This window comes from Neoarius graeffei, chromosome 6, assembly GCF_027579695.1.
Source record: "Neoarius graeffei isolate fNeoGra1 chromosome 6, fNeoGra1.pri, whole genome shotgun sequence".
In the NCBI taxonomy this organism is placed as follows: domain Eukaryota; kingdom Metazoa; phylum Chordata; class Actinopteri; order Siluriformes; family Ariidae; genus Neoarius; species Neoarius graeffei.
The window spans coordinates 24,482,324-24,504,013 of NC_083574.1; the positions used below are offsets into that span (position 1 = coordinate 24,482,324).

At 41.7% G+C, this 21,690-nt stretch overlaps 1 protein-coding gene across 1 annotated transcript in view; it reads right to left on the reverse strand.

Annotated features, from left to right (window-relative positions):
* rps3 (ribosomal protein S3) overlaps positions 1–14,283 on the reverse strand; it is a 28,486-nt gene extending 14,203 nt beyond the window's left edge. Inside the window, exons 1-4 of the mRNA XM_060923482.1 lie at positions 14,191–14,283; positions 13,135–13,265; positions 12,894–12,987; positions 12,684–12,778 (exon numbers count right to left, since the gene is read on the reverse strand). Of these exons, the coding sequence (XP_060779465.1) occupies positions 12,684–12,778; positions 12,894–12,987; positions 13,135–13,265; positions 14,191–14,220 (350 nt within the window). The 5' untranslated portion in view covers positions 14,221–14,283. The remainder of the gene's footprint in view (positions 1–12,683; positions 12,779–12,893; positions 12,988–13,134; positions 13,266–14,190) is intronic.
* Between the last annotated feature and the right edge of the window lie 7,407 nt (positions 14,284–21,690).

Here is a 21,690-nt window from a genome sequence, read left to right on the forward strand (position 1 = left end):
CCAAGAGAAGATGGTAGACAGTTTTGTGGTCACTGGGTTGGAGGTGGCCGCTTTAAAACAGTGATCGATTGTCATTTGCCTTACGCTTACACACAACAGAAAATGCCAGTGAGTCGAAGTAACATCCCACATCAGAGTGACCTAGAACGATGGTCTCACCTGCGACACATTCACCTGCCACAACTTGATGCCGAAGTGGAATTGCTGATAGGCACCAATGTGCCAAAGGCTATGGAACCCTTAGAAGTGATCCGTAGTGTGGATGATGGACCATATGCCATCAAGACATTTCTTGGGTGGACCGTCAATGGACCACTAGGTGGAGACTGCGATGAGCGTGGTGCTGCAACAGTTAACAGAATATCGGTTGTGAATCTGGATGAGCTTTGGCAGCAGCAGTTTAAGAATGATTTTCCTGAATGCAGCTATGACGAACAACCTGGCATGTCAAGAGAAGATGAAAAGTTCATGAAGCTGGTGAAGCGTTCTGCAAAATTGGTGGATGGCCACTACCAAGTTGCATTGCCTTTGAGAAGCAGTCAAGTGAGAATGCCAAACAGGAAGGTTGCAGAGCAATGTGCTATGAACCTATTCAGGAGATTCAAGAAAGATTCCTCATTTCAAGAGCAGTACACATGCTTCATGAATGACATTGTCTCAAAGGGGTATGCAGAGAAGATGCACCTTCAGAGCAGCTGACTCGTGGTGATGGGAAACTGTGGTATATACCACACCATGGTGTCTACCACCCTCGAAAGGGGAACATTCGTGTGGTCTTTGACTGCGGGGCCACGTTCCAGTCAATGTGTCTTAACGCCCAGCTCCTGCAGGGGCCAGACCTCACTAGCTCACTGGTGGGTGTCATGACCAGGTTCAGAAAACAACCAGTGGTGATCATGGCAGATATCGAATCCATGTTTCATCAAGTGAGAGTACCACCTGAAGATGTGGATCTGTTGAGGTTCCTGTGGTGGCCTCAAGGTGATCTCACACACAAACTGGTCGATTTTAGAATGAAGGTACACCTGTTTGGCACAACATCACCCAGTTGTGCTAACTTTGCTTTGAGAAAATGTACTGAAGACAATGCACACAATTTCCCACGAGACACAATTGACAAAGTTTTGAACTGTTTTTATGTTGATGACTGTCTGGCAGGAGCAGCCAGTGAGAGGGAAGCCATAAGACTGCAGCGTGAGTTGGTGTCTCTGTGCTCCAAAGGTGGCTTTAAGTTGACCAAATGGATGAGCAACCGGCGTGCTGTAATGGATGCAATACCAGAAGAGCAGAGGGCCAAGGATATGAAGGATTTGGACTATGATGTGCTTCCTGTGGAGATAGTGTTAGGGGTACAATGGTGCATTCAATCTGACTCCTTCAAGTTTAAGATGGTGGTGCAAGAAAGACCCCTGACAAGAAGGGGTATCCTCTCTACTGTGAGTTCCATCTATGATCCATTGGGCATCCTGAGTCCTGTTGTCCTTACTGCCAAAATCATTCTGCAACAGCTGTGTAAGAAAGGGCTTGGCTGGGACGATCCAATACCGCGGTCAGCTGCACAAGAATGGACGCTCTGGCTACAAGAGCTCAGCCAATTAGAGCTGTTCCAGGTCACACGATGTTTGAAACCCCCAGACTTTGGTGAAGTGACTACTGCACAGTTGCATCATTTCACAGACGCAAGTGAAGAGGGCTATGGTGTTGTGACTTACCTGCTCTCACAGAATGCTCACTCGCGGCTGCATAGTGCCTTTGTCATGGGAAAATCCAGGGTAGCCCCCTTGAAATCAATCACCATACCACGTATGGAGCTCACAGCAGCTACTATGGCAAGCCGCATGGACACACTCTGGAAAAGAGAGTTGCAAATGTCACTCAAGCCATCTGTGTTTTGGACTGATAGCACATCGGTATTCAAGTACATAAAGAATGAAACTAAGATTCCGTACCTTTGTGGCTAATAGAGTCTCTGAAATCCTGAAGGCATCGCAAGTATATCAGTGGCGGTATGTTAACACTACGATCAATCCCACTGATCTGGCCTCCAGAGGGTCACGTGCAGATGCATTCATGAAGAATAGGATCTGGCTGTCAGGACCTGATTACCTGTTGCAACCTGAGCAGGATTGGCCTATGAATCCTGATCATACAAGCAAGCTCTCGCCAGACGACCCGGAAGTTAAGGTGGAAGCTACAGTGAATGCTGCTCATGGCTCCGAGATGTCAGATGTTGTTATGCAATTGATTAGCCACTTTTCGTCATGGATGAGGCTAAAGAAACCTGTGGCCTGGATTCTCAGGCTTAAGAAGTTGCTGTTGTCTCGATGTTAGAGACAGAAGCAAATGAACTTGAATAAACAGAGCACTACAGTTTCAGACTGTCACCCAGAAACATTCCAAAACAATACACCCAGGGGTCTGCTAACAGTGGATGAGCTACAGAATGGAGAAATGGCCATCATTATGTTTTGTCAAAAACAAAGGTTTGCCGGAGAGATTGAAAGCCTGAAGAAAGGGAGAAGTGTCGGCAAGAGCAGCCCTCTTTTCAGACTTTGTCCTGTTTTAATGGATGGAGTTCTGAGAGTTGGTGGTCGATTAAGCAAGGCAGACATGTCTGAAGATGCTAAGCATCCCCTAATATTGGTAAAAGACTTCCATATCTCTGACCTTCTCCTTCGGCACATTCACCAAGAAGTGGGTCATGGTGGACGCAACTATATGTTGTCAGTACTGCGTCAAAGGTATTGGATTACTGGTGCAACTACAGCCATTAGGAGAATTATTTCCAAGTGCGTAGTTTGTTGTAGACTGCAAGCAGCTCCAGGGTGTCAGCAGATGGCAGATCTGCCAGTGGACCGTGTCTCTCCAGACGCACCTCCCTTCACAAGAGTCGGGGTGGATTACTTCGGGCCCTTCGAAGTAAAGAGCCGCAGAAGTATCATGAAGAGATATGGAGTGATCTTCACCTGTTTAGCAATAAGAGCCGTCCACATAGAGGTTGCATCATCATTGGATACAGATTCGTTCATCAATGCATTAAGGTGCTTCATAGCCAGACGGGGGCAAGTCATGGAAATCCGCTCTGACAATGGAATGAACTTTGTGGGAGCAGAGCGTGAGTTGAGGCAGGCTATTGAAGGCTGGAACCATGAACAGATCAGTAACACCCTGTTGAAGAAAAACATCAAATGGATCTTCAACCCCCCTGCAGGCTCTCACCATGGAGGTGTTTGGGAGAGACTGATCAGATCTGTGCGCAAGGTTCTCAACTCCACACTGCGTTTACAGAACCTGGACGAAGAAGGTTTCCATACAGTCCTCTGTGAAGTGGAATCAATTCTCAATGAACGCCCACTCACTAAGGCCTCAGTTGATCCTCATGACTTGGAAGTTTTAACCCCCAATCATCTGTTGCTATTGAAGACTTCTTCATCTTTACCACCAGGAGTATTTCAGAAAGACGACGTCTACACATGCCGTCGTTGGAAGCAAGTTCAGTATGTGTCAGACCAGTTCTGGAAGCGGTGGGTTCAGGAGTACCTGCCACAGTTGCAGGAACGACAAAGATGGACAGGTGCACAGCGCAACTTTATGGTTGGAGACATTGTCCTCATAGTCGACCAGACAGCACCTCGTAACTCCTGGATTATGGGTAGAGTCATTCAGACTTTCCCGGATAGAAAGGGCATGGTCCGAAGAGTCCAGGTCAAGACCAAGGCAAGCTGTCTGGACAGGCCTATAACCAAAGTATGCCTGCTGCAAGAGGCAGATGCCTGAAGATTTAGTTTTGACTGACACAGACTGACTATACTTATGGACAGAGGGTGGTGGTAAAGACCTCTCTGACGGGCTATGTGCTTGAACCTCTGGCTCAGACTTGACTGTTAGGTTTCAAGAGGATTGCATGCTACATGCGTGATTGACATGGACATTTAAGTGTGTGTGTGGTAATTATTACGTAGTGACATGGTGGTAATAATTAGGGGCTGGGATGTAGCGGCCATATGCCTTGTTTTTGTGTTTGGCACTTTTATTTTGACGGTCATAGCGGTGTGTCACGTGAGGTGCGTTGGTAATTACTTTTGTATTTAGGCACCTGGGCACCGGTAGACTGGGAGGGAGAGGGGGCAGAATGGGAGAGCACATTTTTTGTTGACCGCTCTATGATGCTCGCTTTGTAACGAAACATTTCTCTTCAAAGCACATACCGCACATTTGCACACGTAGCCCTCTGCACGGTGGCGGTTTTAGGACGTGCTTTTAACTTTTGTATCGATGGATGGATTTTAACGTTTGGAATCAATAAAGGACAACAACGAAGACAATTGTTTGCGCGTCAGCTAAGTACTCCCCACCTGGCCTCTCAGTGGCACACTGTAGCCACTAAAATGATAAACAAATGGCTTTTATGGCCTGAAGTATAGAAAAGCTCTTAGTGCTGCGAGATCAACATATTTCTCCTCCCTAATAGAAGATAACAAAAATAATCCTAGATTCCTATTTAATACTGTAGCAAAATTAACCAGGAATAAGTCCACTATCAACACATGCACACCTGCAGTATGTAGTAGCAACGACTTCATGAATTTTTTTAATGACAAAATTGAGAATATCCGACAAAAAATTCAAACTACTAATTTAAGGTTAGACAATGAAAGTGACCTTGTAGTTAACAATATAACTGTATCAGATCATCAGTTAGAATGTTTTACTCCCCTAAAAGAAACTGAATTACTTTCATTAATCTCTACATCAAAAGCCTCAACTTGCGTACTAGATCCCTTACCGACACATCTATTCAAACAGATAATGCCTGGAGTAATTGAACCGCTTCTAAAAATAATAAATTCTTCTCTTATGATTGGCTATGTACCCAAATCCTTTAAACTAGCAGTTATCAAACCCCTGATTAAAAAACCTGACCTTGATCCCTGTCAGCTGTCCAATTATCGGCCAATATCAAACCTCCCCTTTATCTCCAAGATCCTTGAAAAAGCTGTGGCACAGCAGTTATGCTCATATTTACATAGGAATAACATCCATGAAATGTATCAGTCAGGATTTAGACCTCATCATAGCACAGAGACAGCACTGGTTAAAGTAGTAAACGACCTACTGTTGGCGTCTGATCAGGGCTGTGTCTCGCTACTTGTGTTGCTTGACCTTAGTGCAGCATTTGATACCATTGATCATTCCATTCTTCTGGATAGACTAGAAAATGTTGTGGGAGTTAAGGGAATGGCCCTCTCCTGGCTCAGGTCTTATCTAACTGATCGTTATCAGTATGTTGATATAAATGGTGATATTTCTAGACGTACCGAGGTAAAGTTTGGTGTTCCACAAGGTTCTGTCTTGGGTCCACTGCTTTTTTCTCTATACCTCTGGGCGATATTATTCGTAAACATTGTATTAGTTTCCACTGTTATGCTGATGACACACAGTTGTATGTCTCTGCAAAACCTGATGAGAGACACCAGCTTAATAAAATTGAGGAATGTGTTAAGAACATTAGGCACTGGATGCTTATAAATTTCCTTCTGCTTAACTCTGACAAGACTGAAGTACTTGTGCTAGGACCACATACAGCTAGAAGTAAGTTTTCTGATTACACAGTAACTCTGGATGGCCTTTCTGTTTCTTCACGTGCAGCAGTAAAAGACCTCGGAGTGATTATTGACCCCAGTCTTTCATTCGAAACTCACATTGATAACATCACCCGGATAGCTTTCTTTCATCTCAGAAATATTGCAAAGATAAGAAATTTAATGTCATTGCATGATGCAGAAAAACTAGTCCATGCTTTCGTTACCTCCAGGTTGGATTATTGTAATGCCTTACTGTCTGGATGTTCCAATAAGTGCATAAACAAGCTCCAGTTAGTTCAAAATGCCGCAGCAAGAGTCCTTACTAGAACTAGAAAATATGACCACATCACGCCTGTCTTATCCACACTGCATTGGCTCCCAATCAAATTTCGTATTGATTATAAAATACTACTATTGACCTTTAAAGCACTAAATGGTCTCGCACCACAGTACCTGAGTGAACTTCTGCTCCTCTATGACCCGCCACGCCTACTTAGATCAAAAGGTGCAGGCTATCTGCTGGTACCTCGTATAGTGAAGGCTACATCAGGGGGCAGAGCCTTTTCTTACAAAGCCCCACTGTTATGGAACAGCCTTCCAAGTAATGTTCGGGAATCAGACACAGTCTTAGCATTTAAGTCTAGGCTGAAAACATATCTGTTTAGTCAAGCCTTTTGTTAATGGTGTTTATGAGGTAAAGGAGTAGATCTGGAGGGTCCTCAGACAGTGTTTTGGTAAACTGGGATGTATGGATGCTGTCAGTCCCCACTCGCTTGCTCACTCGAGTTTGTTGACGGTGTAGTGGCTGGCTGCTTTATGTCCCGGGGCTCCCTCATGCCTGTGTTACCTTCTGGCTCTCTCCTTTTAGTTATGCTGTCATAGTTAGTTGCCGGAGTCCCTGCTTGTACTCGGTGCAATATGTATACTGTTCCTACTTATTCAGGTGACATTGGGCATACCTAACCACCTGTGTTTTCTTTCTCTCCCCCCCACCCCAAATCTGTCCCTCTGAGTTACATGGAGTCAAGAGGAAATCTTTTGGTGGAGACGGTGGGGACCTCGACTGGCTATCGTAGCCTGCAGGGAATCGGCCGTCAGACATTCTGTCGCATGTCCCAGACCCGGTGAAATGTAACTGAATTGTCTTGGCCAGGCCTAAGGGTCCCATCTGCATCTCATCATTGCTGAGGAGTGTGCTCCCATCACCCAATCAAGCATCCAGCCAGAGCAGGTCATGATATATTTTTTACCATATTAACATGCCATTGTGTGTTATGCTTGATGTAAAGAGACTCGTCTCTGCGAGCCTACCACACAGATTTAATACTTGTCATTTTTAGGGCATACCTAACAACGTGTTTTCTTTCTCTCCCCCCCCCAATCTGTCCCTCTGAGTTACATGTTGATCCTGGGATTGAGATGCTGGCCTCTTCTGCCCCTCGGACCTGCTTGATCCATCCTGGTGCCCTGTGTCTGGTCGGAGTTTTATCGCCCCACTCCTGTGAAGGACGGCCCCATGAGGACAGTTGAGGGTTATACCTGTTAAAACTTAATATTATAGTCAGGCTGTCTGTTGTTGCCCAAATGAGGATGGGTTCCCTTTTGAGTCTGGTTCCTCTCGAGGTTTCTTCCTCATGTCGTCTGAGGGAGTTTTTCCTTGCCACCGTCGCCATAGGCTTGCTCATTGGGGATAGATTAGGGATAAAATTAGCTCATGTTTTAAGTCGTTCAAATTCTGTAAAGCTGCTTTGCGACAATGTTTATTGTTAAAAGCGCTGTACAAATAAACTTGATTTGATTTGACTTGACTTTTACTAGGGGTCGACCGAGAATCGGCCTGGCCAATATATCGGGCCGATATTCTGCATTTTTAGGGTTATTGGTATCGGCCATAATTTCCACCGATATGCCGATAACATGCCTTTTTGCAGCCATTTCGTTCCTAACGCGACTGTCACTGCACGTCCTTTCCTGCACTCGCCGCTCTGAGTTCAAGAACACGGTCCCGCCCACCACAACATCTGATTTGTTGTGAACTGTTTCAAGGCGGCCGTACGGGCACTCGGGATACAGCCAATCAACACGCGTAGCTAACCGCTGTGAACTGTTTCAAGGCGGCCGTATGGGCACTCGGGCAGAAGCAGATCCCATTTCAAGGTAAGGACATGCTGCTTTTGCCGCAATAAGTCACAAACACACAAGTTGCAAAAGCACATCATTATATGTTTACATTCTTCATCTACTACTCGCTAAAATTGTCCATTTGCATCTGTGTAGCCAGGCAAACTTAGCTTACGGAAGGAAGCCTACAACCAACTAGTCTCGCTGAAACCACATGTAATGTTGTCCATAGTAAGCAGTCCCCAGCATAACGTAGGCTGCAGTCATTTTTAAATCCCCGTCTGGAAACGTTGTGAATGTGTCAGTAGCTCTACTCGAACAGTAGAATGACAGCCATACAGAGAGGTGGTCAAGGGAAGACGAAATAAAACGTAGTGTTTGTGTTCTGTAGGCTAGCGCAAGCCTACTGGCTATTTGTTATAGTGATGAGTAAACTTCATGATGTGACTCGTGCTCAAAAAGCGCATTGCACTTGTATGTGTTAGGTAACTTTATAAAGCGCTATTTGAACATTTAAACAAGCCAGGTGTGATATGGTGCTAGTAGGCTATGTAATACTGTAGGGAGTTTGTCAGGACGCTTGTTGTGGGCTCAGTAACTAATTGTGTCGTGGATGCACACTTGCTTGGATAAACGGTAATGAACGAAATACATCAATTAAACTCTTGACTTAAATGTTATGCTACTTCACATTGCGCTGTAATGTACTCCACTAGTATTTATAATTCTTGCACAAGTGATTCTCCTCGCTAGCGCTTCTGATTCGGAAAGCGATATACTCTTAAAGGAGCAGAGCCGTAGATGGTTACTTGTTAAGTTGTTACATAATAGGGAGTGATAGCCTACTTTGTTTGATTTTACTTTTTAAAAAATGCTGCAGGCAGCTCCCTACACGTGATTTATTTAAAAACTACTTGAAGTTGGTAAGTTTTACTTAGTTCTTAGTGTAAAAGAATCCAGAGTGTATTTTCATTTATTTTCCACTGAAAATGGTGAGCTGTAATATAGTAGGGAGTGATTTATTTTTTTTATTGGTGAATATTTATTTTATTTCTCATTTTATTCTAACTAATGTTTGACTTTATTGTACAAATGCTGCTGGCATCTCCCTGCACAAAATTTCATGTTCAATTTTACAATTAAACATACATTTTATGGATATGAAGGTCTGTGTCAGTGTGTGCTATGTTTAATTTCATGTGAATTATAATGTTTACATTTATCGGTTGCACATATCGGTTATCGGCATCCCAATTCCATAATAATCGGTATCGGCCCTGAAAAAAACATATCGGTCGATCCCTAGCTTTTACATGGTAGATCATATAGTCCAGGGGTCGGGAACCTATGGCTCGCGAGCCAGATGTGGCTCTTTTGGTGACTGCATCTGGCTCGCGGACAAATCTGACATTTGTTAACAGTTGGTCAAAAATAATTTTGTTAGGCATATATTATCAAAGTTTAAAAAATGACTTCCTGAAATCTAAATGTTAAATTAGCTTTCAAAATATAAAATATGATCACGTATTTGCAATCCATTCCATCTGGGGGTTTTTTCACCGCTGAAGTTCACGGGTGCGTCAGATCAGCCAATCCCAGCAGGCGACACGTCAGACATAAAAAAAACCCGCGATTTTTATTGGACAATAAGGTGCCTACGGGGTCGTGTGAGGTAAAATTACATCCGCTTTATTTAAAATTCCAGCTAGCTACCTGTTGCATGCACAACTAACAAAGAAGATGGCGAAGAGAAAAAAGGATGACGATTACCGAACATTTCAAAATGAGTGGACAGAAGAATTCGCATTTGTGGAGAGAGGAGGCTCGGCTTCGTGTCTAATATGCAATGACAAAATTGCTTCAATGAAACGCACGGCAGCAAGCAGAACTGGCCAGCCAACACAAGTGGACAGAAATGAAAAAACTTCCACATGCAGACGAACTGATTGTGAAAACATGGAACGCGCTTCCAGTCACATACCACACACTGCAGCGAGTGAGCGTTGCTGTGTTGACCATGTTCGGATCTACGTATACATGTGAGCAGTCCTTCTCTCATAAGATCGCGTCTAACTGATGAAAGCCTCAACGCCTGCATGAAGCTCAACCTCACCGCATATCAGCCAGATTACAAAGCCACCAGTAAAACGATGCAGTCCCAGAAGTCTCATTAATGGTGAGAAGTGGTTTTTTTCCCCTTCTTGGCTTCAATATAAAAACGTAATTAAAAATAATACATTCGTACACTCTAAAATTGTTTGGTCTTTTTAAAAATACTACATTTAATTGTATTCATTTTTTTAAATGGTATGGCTCTCACGGAAATTTTATTTTTTAAAAATGGGCATTTATGGCTCAGTCAGCCAAAAAGGTTCCCGACCCCTGATATAGTCCATTCAGCTAGCATGATATTGAACTCGTCTTTGACTTGCTCAATACAGGGATCCCAGCAGTAATTGAAAAAAATAGAGGAATGTAAGAAACTATCAGCAGGGGTCAAGGGGGCTGCAAGCCCCCTGAAGCTGTTGAGATTTTAACATTTAAAGATGCTATAGAACACATTTTTTACATAGATTTAACATAGAAAAACAACAGAATTTAACAATAATGTGTATCTATTTAATGGCATATTTTGTAATCAATGACATAAGTGGCAAAAAAAAAAAAAAAGGTTATTTAGCTATAAAAATTAGATGAAAAAGTAGCTTCGAAGAATATACTTCTAACCCGGACACTGTTCCGCTATCTCTTTTATGGACGATATCTTTTTTCCACGACATATTCAAGGCTGTAAAATTGTAAATAAGAAATCCGAGGGGGGGGGGGGGGGGGGGGTCTGGGGGGTACAGCCCCCCAGCACAAGCCAGGGGTCTGGGGCCCGCAGGGCCCCAGACACCAAGCCATTTTAGGTGTTATATGGTGAATTCTGAGCATTTTCTGCAAGTAAAAAATTGATCTCAACAAGTAAATATTTGACTAGTCTTGGTCTTCATTTTGCCATATAAAATACCTATCAACAGTTTTCTCTTTTAAAATGAAAGATCCATGTAAAATACCTTGAAATATCTAATAAGTGCCTATGTATTTTATCTCTTAATCAAAATAAAAGTTAAAAAAAATGTGTAAATAATTTAAAGAACTGTTAATAAAAGAAAACTTTGATAGGCCTTTCAAAATGACTGTGAAAAATCATGCTCAATATTTAAGTGAGATACCTGTTGTCTTCCAAATTACACTTAATTCTTGTATTACGTCCTGGCTTTTTCCAAGAATCTGTCACAATGTCTCTTGTCTACAGAGCAAAAGTTAAAAAAAAACCCTAATGTTTCTTATCTAATATATTATTTACATCTTTTCTTTTACTTTTGGCTCCTTCTATTCCTCTTTGCATCACTCCCAGCTATTTCTTTCAATTCATCTTTCAGTAAGGCTATTAGTTATTAGTTCTATAGTATTTGCATTCCTCTATTAAAGCTATTTACAAAATGTTCATAGTCTGTCAAACAGCATCTAATGAAAGTCTTTTAATTTTCTTTTCTTTAACACCATCTCTTTCAGTTTTGCAAACTTGTTCTTTTTCATCTTTTCCTTCAGTCTGTCTGTGTGTTCTTTTCTAGCCCTCTTTGCATCTCTCTCAAACACCTCCTTAGCTTTCCTTTTTGATGGCATCTTAACTATGTCTGATCTTACACCCTGCAAGGACAGAATTCATGTACGCGGTGCCAGGTCACGCAATAGCTATTTTTAGCTCTGTCATGCACGAGTCGCAGTCAAGACGTGTTTCACGCTCAGCTGGCATAAAACTCCGCGAGTCCAGCTGTATTGAGCCGCCGGTCTCGTGCAAGGCGATTAAAACCAACTAGACCCTCCCCAATGATTTAATGCAAAAATAGACGTTTTGTGAAGATATTTTTCGCGACAGAATCCGCGGAAATTTCACAGCCCTGCATATTGAATTAAGTCAAAAGCACGAACTGAGTTAAAACACATTTTCTAGCAAATGGGCGCAGCCATATTGTTCTCGTTCTATCGCGTACAGTCTCGCGGTATTTACATCAATTTAACTTCCAAGTGTTCCTGAATGTCAACGAGAACAAACGAAGCTGACAAACATCGCTAAACAAGCAAACCAAATCAGAGCGTATTCTGCTGGTCATTTTACTTAAACATATTTTTAACGGATATACACGAGATTTAAAAAAAAAAAAAAACCCACCACCACTTTGGCTAGAAAAATAGCGGAATTCCGCTAAATAGCGGACGTCTGGGATCCCTGTCAATATCATGCTAGCTGGATGAAAAATACCTGATATACTGCTCAACGCCAGGCAATATTGTTTAAATATTAGGCTAGCTAAATGCATTAACAGACACGAATGGAAATGAATGAGTATATCAAATCCCATGGAGAAGACGACTGTCTACATTGCCTTCTGCTCTCACGATGAAGCTTCTGATGTCGTGCTGTGCATTTGTGACCATGCCAAAGCCACAGGTGAAAGTTTCACCTATGACCTATGCTGTGCATTCCTCACATTGCAAGCAAAAAAAAAAAAGTTACAATCTGGCTAGTGTCCTTTGGGCTTGTTTAACCACAAGATGACTATAATACGTAAGAGAACTTTACAACGGTTTTGAGCTTTGTTTCATCAGCATTTCTAAATAGTGGTCACAGGGATAGTCGAAGCATGACTTGGCTGATGTGTGTAGCAGAATTCAGAAGCACAAACTATAATCCCAACACCGAGATGCACTGCACCCCTGGGAAGTGCATCCAGCTTTAAACATGCACACTCAATGAAAAAGTTTATTTTGTGAAAGTTAGTGAGAAGTGGGGTGTATTTTCTTATCCACCAAGCAACTGGGGGGGGGGGGGGGGGGGGGGGGACACCTTAAATGCACAGACATGAGCAACTAATAATTTGTCCACCCAAGTGTGTATGGGGGTTTTGAATACTAGCATATACAACGACTAACCTGCGGACAGCCAGACCTCCAAGCAACTTGTAGCGCAGAGATTCTGCCTGAGCGATGGCACACAAACCCCTGGTAGCAACTTTCTCAGCATAGAGCTAAAACAAAGAGGGCAGCTTAGTATGTGCACCTGAGGAACAGCAGATATATTCAGAATGGCGACAGGCAGCCACTGCAACTCATAAAACCACCATCATGGAAAACTGGTCTTACCTCCACACTGCCCTCTGGGAACCCAAACCTCTTCTGAACAACAGCGGTCAGTTCCCTAATGCGACGGCCTTTCTCGCCCAGGACATTCTGGGTCCTACACAAATGGATCATTCAGTTATTTATTTCCTATGTGCATGGCTAGTTTCCCCAATTTATTTCCTTATCAAGAGGAGAAATTTTGCACGACTGTAAGAACACTACAGAACAACCCTAAGTATATCAAACTCAAGTGAAGCTTTACCTGGTGGCGAGAATGATGATCTCTGTCCTCGTTGGAGTAACCCGGACCTCCACGCCGGAGTACCCATCCTCAGCAAGCTCTCGGGTCAGGAACTCGTTCAGCTCAGCTTTGAAGATGCCATCTGAGACAAACTAAGGACAAAATCACAAATACTAAGACCCGCATAAATTAATCAAAAGGAACATTATCTTATATGATGCAAATCTGAAGTGAGTGATCAGAATTTTTTTTTTAAAAGTCAAAGCCTTTTATAATAAAAGTTCAGTAAAAGCAACTCTCATTTGGTCTGATATTGGTATAATAATGAAACAGGAACATGAGGTCTGATTAACAGCTAGGAACAATTATCTATACAGTAGGCTATGTAGACAGAGAAATGGTCCAGTTGAGGCAGTACATCAACTAGACATAATAAATTCGGTCCTAATAATGAGTTCTCAGTTACTAAACCTTAAAATGGAGATTGTTAACAAACTTAAACTGACATGGCTTCCCAAACAAGTACATGAGCGAGATTACAACTTACCAGTATGTAGTGTGCTCGAATAGTACGAAATCGTATAGGACTTCTGCATAAAACTGACTGTCTTAAGAGTTACATAAACATTTATATGAAGTTTCTAGATGTTTCGTTTAGTTTTAAACAACGTTACAACAGAAGGGAAAAAAACAGTGGTTGCTGTTCATAAGTACGGAGTAGGGACATGTTCATACATTAGCTCCTTAGCTAACTAGTGAACTAGCACAGAGCTATTTGTAGAGAGAAGCAAGTTAATAAAACAGAGTTTAAAACTAAAGAATAAAAAGTCACACATAAATAAAATATGGGAAATTTCTTGATTGGTTTCAATAACCGGTTAGAGACATGAGTTCCTGCCATGTTCCGCATCAGAGCCACAGAGAACCGCATCCAGAACAATCCGGTTATAAAATCAAAAAAGAATAACCATCTTAACGCAAACAACTGTAAGTAAAGCCCAATTAAGTCATCTAAAGCTATTATTACAATATATAAAACCTAAGTTTGAAGGGGAATTGAAATAAAATCTTGCTAACCTTCCTCTTCTTAGAAATTTGCACCGCCATCTTGCCGAAGGCCGCAGACAGGAAAGGAATGTTGACCAAAGCGGAAATCAATTTATACTGACATCGCACTTCCGCTTGACCTCTACAGCTGGTGGGATTTGTAGTCTTCTGTGTAATTTTCGTGACGTGAAGGTCTATCATAGTAGAAAGTTAAACCAAAAAACAAACAAATAACTAAATATCTAACTCAATCAGTAAGAAAGGACGGGACGGTTTCCCCCGAATAGATGTAATAAACAATATGCAAAATGCAGTTAGTAGAAAAATGGCTCCAGTGATAGTATCACTGTTACAGTGCTGCAGAGTTTTCAGGAGGCTGAATTTTTCTTGAGGCGGAATTCACTATAAAGCCTCAACAAATGAAGACTAAAGCCAACAGTCTTTTAACAGTATTACCTACATAAGTTGTAGTTCAGCCTTACTTATTTAAAATTGTGTACAGTGGTGCTTGAAAGTTTGTGAACCCTTTAGAATTTTCTATATTTCTGCAAAAATATGACCTAAAACATAATCAGATTTTCACACAAGTCCTAAAAGTAGATAAAGAGAACCCAGTTAAACAAATGAGACAAAAAATATTATACTTGGTCATTTATTTATTGAGGAAAATTATCCAATATTACATATCTGTGAGTGGCAAAAGTATATGAACCTTTACTTTCAGTATCTGGTGTGACCCCCTTGTCAGCAATAACTGCAGTGAAATGTTTCCGGTAACTGTTGATCAGTTCTGCACACCGACTTGGAGGAATTTTAGCCCATTCCTCTGTACTGAACAACTTCAACTCTGGGATGTTGGTGGATCTCCTCACATGAACTACTCGCTTCAGGTCCTTCCACAACATTTTGATTGGATTAAGGTCAGGACTTTGACTTGGCCATTCCAAAACATTAACTTTATTCTTCTTTAACCATTCTTTGGTAGAACGACTTGTGTGCTTCGGGTCATTGTCTTGCTGCATGACCCACTTTCTCTTGAGATTCAGTTCATGGACAGATGTCCTGACATTTTCCGTTAGAATTCGCTGATATAATTCAGAACTCATTGTTCCATCAATGATGGCAAGCCGTTCTGGCCCAGATGCAGCAAAACAGGCCCAAACCATGATACTACCACCACCATGTTTCACAGATGGGGTAAGGGTCTTATGCTGGAATGCAGTCTTTTCCTTTCTCCAAACATAATGCTTCTCATTTAAACCAAAAAGTTCTCTTTTGGTCTCATCCGTCCACAAAACATTTTTCCAATAGCCTTCTGGCTTGTCCACATGATGTTTAGCAAACTGCAGATGAGCAGCAATGCTGTTTTTGGACAGCAGTAAATTTCTCCTTGCAACCCTGCTATGCACACCATTGTTGTTCAGTGTTCTCCTGATGGTGGACTTATGAACATTAACATTAGCCAATGTGAGAGAGGCCTTCAGTTGCTTAGAAGTTACCCTGGGGTCCTTTGTGACCTCGCCGACTATTACACACCTTGCTCTTGGAGTGATCTTTGTTGGTTGACCACTCCTGGGGAGGGTAACAATGGTCTTGACTTTTCTCCATTTGTACACAATCTATCTGACTGTGGATTGGTGGAGTCCAAACTCTTTAGAGATGGGTTTGTAACCTTTTCCAGCCCGACGAGTATCAACAACGCTTTTTCTGAGGTCCTCAGAAATCTCCTTTGTTCGTGCCATGATACACTTCCACAAACATGTGTTGTGAAGATCAGACTTTGATAGATCCCTGTTCTTTAAATAAAACAGGGTGCCCACTCACACCTGATTGTCATCCCAGTGATTGAAAACACCTGACTCTAATTTCAACCTCAAATTAACTGCTGATCCTAGAGGTTCACATACTTTTGCCACTCACAGATATGTAATATTGGATCATTTTCCTCAATAAATAAATGACCAAGTATAATATTTTGTCTCATTTGTTTAACTGGGTTCTCTTTATCTACTTTTAGGACTTGTGTGAAAATCTAATGATGTTTTAGGTCATATTTATGCAGAAATATTGAAATTTCTAAAGGGTTCACAAACTTTCAAGCACCACTGTACTGAATGGAAGGGTTCATCTGTGATGTGTATATAATTGACACTATAAATTACCCACAATTAAATGTAGATGTAGCATGCATTTGACAATATGGACTACATGCAAGATAGCCAATTAGCATGCTAATCTGGTACAACCCCGATTCCAAAAAAGTTGGGACAAAGTACAAATTGTAAATAAAAATGGAATGCAATAATTTACAAATCTCAAAAACTGATATTGTATTCACAATAGAACATAGACAACATATCAAATGCTGAAAGTCAGACATTTTGAAATTTCATGCCAAATATTGGCTCATTTGAAATTTCATGACAGCAACTCATCTCAAAAAAGTTGGGACGGGGCAATAAGAGGCTGGAAAAGTTAAAGGTACAAAAAAGGAACAGCTGGAGGACCAAATTGCAACTCATTAGGTCAATTGGCAATAGGTCATTAACATAGCTGGGTATAAAAAGAGCATCTTGGAGTGGCAGCGGCTCTCAGAAGTAAAGATGGGAAGAGGATCACCAATCCCCCTAATTCTGCGCCGACAAATAGTGGAGCAATATCAGAAAGGAGTTCGACAGTGTAAAATTGCAAAGAGTTTGAACATATCATCTACAGTGCATAATATCATCAAAAGATTCAGAGAATCTGGAAGAATCTCTGTGCGTAAGGGTCAAGGCCAGAAAATCATACTGGGTGCCCGTGATCTTCGGGCCCTTAGATGGCACTGCATCACATACAGGCATGCTTCTGTATTGGAAATCACAAAATGGGCTCAGGAATCTTTCCAGAGAACATTATCTGTGAACACAATTCACCGTGCCAGCCACCGTTGCCAGCGAAAACTCTATAGTTCAAAGAAGAAGCCGTATCTAAACATGATCCAGAAGCGCAGACGTCTTCTCTGGGCCAAGGCTCATTTAAACTGTTCTGTGGTCAGACGAATCAAAATTTGAAGTTCTTTATGGAAATCAGGGACGCCGTGTCATTCAGACTAAAGAGGAGAAGGACGACCCAAGTTGTTATCAGCGCTCAGTTCAGAAGCCTGCATCTCTGATGATATGGGGTTGCATTAGTGCGTGTGGCATGGGCAGCTTACACATCTGGAAAGACACCATCAATGCTGAAAGGTATATCCAGGTTCTAGAGCAACATATGCTCCTATCCAGATGATGTCTCTTTCAGGGAAGACCTTGCATTTTCCAACATGATAATGCCAAACCACATACTGCATCAATTACAGCATCATGGCTGCGTAGAAGAAGGGTCCGGGTACTGAACTGGCCAGCCTGCAGTCCAGATCTTTCACCCATAGAAAACATTTGGCGCATCATAAAACTGAAGATATGACAAAAAAGACCTAAGACAATTGAGCAACTAGAATCCTACATTAGACAAGAATGGGGGTGTCGTGGCTCAGGTGGATAAGGCGCCATACCATAAATCCAGGAACCCGGGTTCGATTCCGACCCGAGGTCATTTCCTGATCCCTCCCCATTTCCTGTCTCTACACTGTCCTATCCAATAAAGGTGAAAAAAGCCAAAAAAAATATCTTTAAAAAAAAGACAAGAATGGGTTAACAGAGTCATATGGGATCGCCGAGAAAGATGGCAGCACACTGAGAGAGCTCTTGACAGACCATCATTTAATTGAACTTAACACACGCTTATATTTTCAATATCGCCTGCTTTCATAGTTAGATGGGAGTATATTTCAAAATAGGTCATTAAAGTGAAGACTGAGTAGTGAAATGTCGACCAAAGAAAACTTTTTCCAAAGCGCAAACAAGAGAAGCAAGCCCGCACTTAGAAGCAACATGGCCGACAGCGACAGACCTGAAGGAACAGGTGATAAAGTCATGGAAGAGATACGAAAGATGAACGCAACACTTAAGGTGGTAGCAGCGGATGTAACGGCCATCAAAGAGACTACTAAAGAGCTGAAGGACGCCGTGGATAATATACAAAGTAGACTTGGAGATGCCGAGCAACGGATATCAGATAGAGGACACAAACGTGAGAATGGAAAAAGACGTAGAGAAACATGATAAACGAATACAGACACTGTGGATGCGAGTGGAAGACCTCGAAAATCATAGCAGGAGAAACAATGTCAGGTTGGTGGGACTGAAAGAAAATAAAGAGCAAAAAGGCAAAGTAATGCAATACGTAGAAAGAATCTTGTCCGATGGACTGGGGCTAACAGGCCAGGAATTTGAGATTGAACGGGCACACCGCTCGATGGCCCCCATGCCTGATCCGGACAAACCACCAAGGACCATTTTGATACGCTTCCTACGCTCTTCTGCTCGAGATAAAGTACTACAGGTGTCGAAGGAGAAACGGGGAATCGAATGGGACGGTTGCAAGCTATCTTTTTTCGAGGATCTGACAAGGGAACTGGCAGAGAAAAGGAAGGAGTTTACACTGGTGAAAAGGCGACTACAGGAGCTGAACGTTTTTTTTTTGGGGGGGGGGAAGTTTTTTTTTTTAAACCATTTCATTTACAATATACAGTACATCAGACAATATTATCAAACATATGAACAGAACAAACAGACATGAAATGCGGATATACAACGCCAGGGGTTACTGTAAACAAAACACACAAACTATAAATGGTGCAAACGTGTAAAAAAATAAATATATATATATGTATACACACACATATGTATAAATTACAAAAATACATGAAATTTGGAGCACATAATGTTTTAATGGCTTTCTTATTGGGAGAGGTTGATATTGTTTTTATGTAGAATTGAATTTCTTTTTTGAATGTACAAAAAGAGGGTCTGATTTTCAACACCTTACATTTATGGATATAAAATTTGGCCAGCAATATAATGAGATTAGCAAGAAAAAATTTACTGTCCAATTCTCTCAGATAATCTATAAATCCAAACAATACATTGTGCAAACATAGTACAAAGGTCTCATGAATATGGTCCAAAATAAAACGACAAATGCCTTGCCATAGATTCCGAGTGTGTTCACAGGAGCTGAACGTGAAACACCGATTGGCGTATCCCGCTACGCTCATCTTTACTTGGAAGGGGCAAAAGAAAAAGTTCAAAGAGTGGAAGGAAGCAGATGAATTCATTCGAAACGAATAGATGACCACGAGTCCTGCAAGTGACTTTTGAAGCGTGTGTGAAAATGAAAGTAGCATAAGGTATTTCTTTTATGATTGGTTTGTCTGGGGTGACTGAAGTGGTGTTGTTGATAGCAACGCGCCTCGCGGACTGAGTAAAATAGTTAAGGGGAATTCTTATACAGGGTGGGGAGGGGCTACGGTACGCAGAGCCAGGATGTTCGATGTTGCTCTGACTAGGGGAGGTTTCTTTTGTTGTTCATGTTTGATTATTGCATCAAGACAGCATGGTATAGAAGAAGCAAGGCATTGGTTAATGTCCCACTTTTTTGTTTACTTAGTTAAATCTATGAAGGGCGACCTACAGCTGAATTTACATATGCGCAGTTATAATGGTGGATAACAGATACATTAACGTAATATCATGGAACATAAATGGATGTGACAACCAGATTAAGAGGAGGAAAATATTAACCTATCTAAAATCCAAGGGCACAGATGTCGCATTTATTCAAGAATCTCACATCACAGAGGAAGAAGCGGTAAAATTTCAAAGGGATTGGGTGGGAAGAGTTTATCACAGCTCTTACTCTAGCAAACGAAATGGAGTGATGATTCTTATAAATAAGAGATTAAGCTTTGTCATGATAAAGGAAAAAAAGGATCAAGAAGGTAGAATAATTTGTATTGAAGCCTTAACGGAGTTAAGACAATATTATGTAATATATACGCCCCTAATAAAGGGGATCCTGATTTTTTCCATGAGGTAAATACATTGATTGGAGATATGGAAGGGCAGGTCATTCTAACAGGAGATTTTAACCAAGTGATGGATGAGATGATTGATAAGAGCAGATTCAAGGGTAAACACACACCAAGGGATAGAGCAGCGACATATATGTTAACAGAGGATCTGAGTCTGGTGGATGTTTGGAGGTTGGTGAATCCTCGTGAGAGAGAATATACATTCTACTCTCACTGTCATAAGTCACATTCCAGGATAGATTTCTTCCTAATATCAAACACTCTCATAGACTCAGTTGTGGACTGTAAGATAGGAGCAATTGCTCTTGACCACGCCACAGTAGAGCTACACATAGATTTACAGATGGACAGAGGTAGAAAAGGCAGATGGAGGCTAAACACTAGGATATTGCAGGATGAGGTATTTAGCAACACACTATCAGAGGAACTTAAATTATTCTTTAAAACCAACATTGGATCTACATCACAAATATCATCTGTATGGGAGGCATCAAAAGCATACATCCGAGGGAAAATCATAGCCCATTCCTCTAAACTTAAAAAAGAGAGTGCAATGAGAGTGACAAAATTGGAAAAGGAAATATGTAATCTGGAAAAAGAATTGGCAATTCATAATACAGAGGAGATATATCACACCATCTGTAATCGTAAATATCAGTTACATGAAATATTTAATAAAAAAGCAGAATATGCTTTATTTAGACTGAGATCTACTTTTTATGAAGGAGGGGAAAAAGGCGGTAGACTGTTAGCCAGGCAATTAAAACATCAGCACATTTCTAACAATATCCCAATGATTAAGAGAGTAAATGGAGCAGTGACCTCCTCAATAGAAATTAATAAGGTATTTGAAGAATTTTACAAAGAATTATATACATCTGACTGCACTCCTAGCACAGAGGAAATAGAAAAGTTTTTCTCAAGCCTTCAGATGCCTAACATTTCTGAGGAGCAAAGAACAATGCTGGATGCCCCTCTAACAGAGGACGAATTAAGAGCAACCATACAGTCAATGAAAAATGGGAAGTCGCCTGGATTGGACGGCTTCCCAATTGAATATTATAAAAAATATGTTGATATCCGGGCGGCATGGTGGTGTAGTGGTTAGCGCTGTCGCCTCACAGCAAGAAGGTCCTGGGTTCGAGCCCCGGGGCCGGTGAGGGCCTTTCTGTGCGGAGTTTGCATGTTCTCCCCGTGTCTGCGTGGGTTTCCTCCGGGTGCTCTGGTTTCCCCCACAGTCCAAAGACATGCAGGTTAGGTTAACTGGTGACTCTAAATTGACCATAGGTGTGAATGGTTGTCTGTGTCTATGTGTCAGCCCTGTGATGACCTGGTGACTTGTCCAGGGTGTACCCTGCCTTTCGCCCATAGTCAGCTGGGATAGGCTCCAGCTTGCCTGCGACCCTGTAGAAGGATAAAGCGGCTAGAGGAGATGAGATGTTGATATCCTGGCCCCTATTTTACATAAGGTTTACCTGGAAGCATTTGAGAGGGGCTCTCTGCCCAGCACATTCAATGATGCCCTAATCACGCTTATCCCAAAGAAAGATAGAGATGCATCACAACCAACTAAC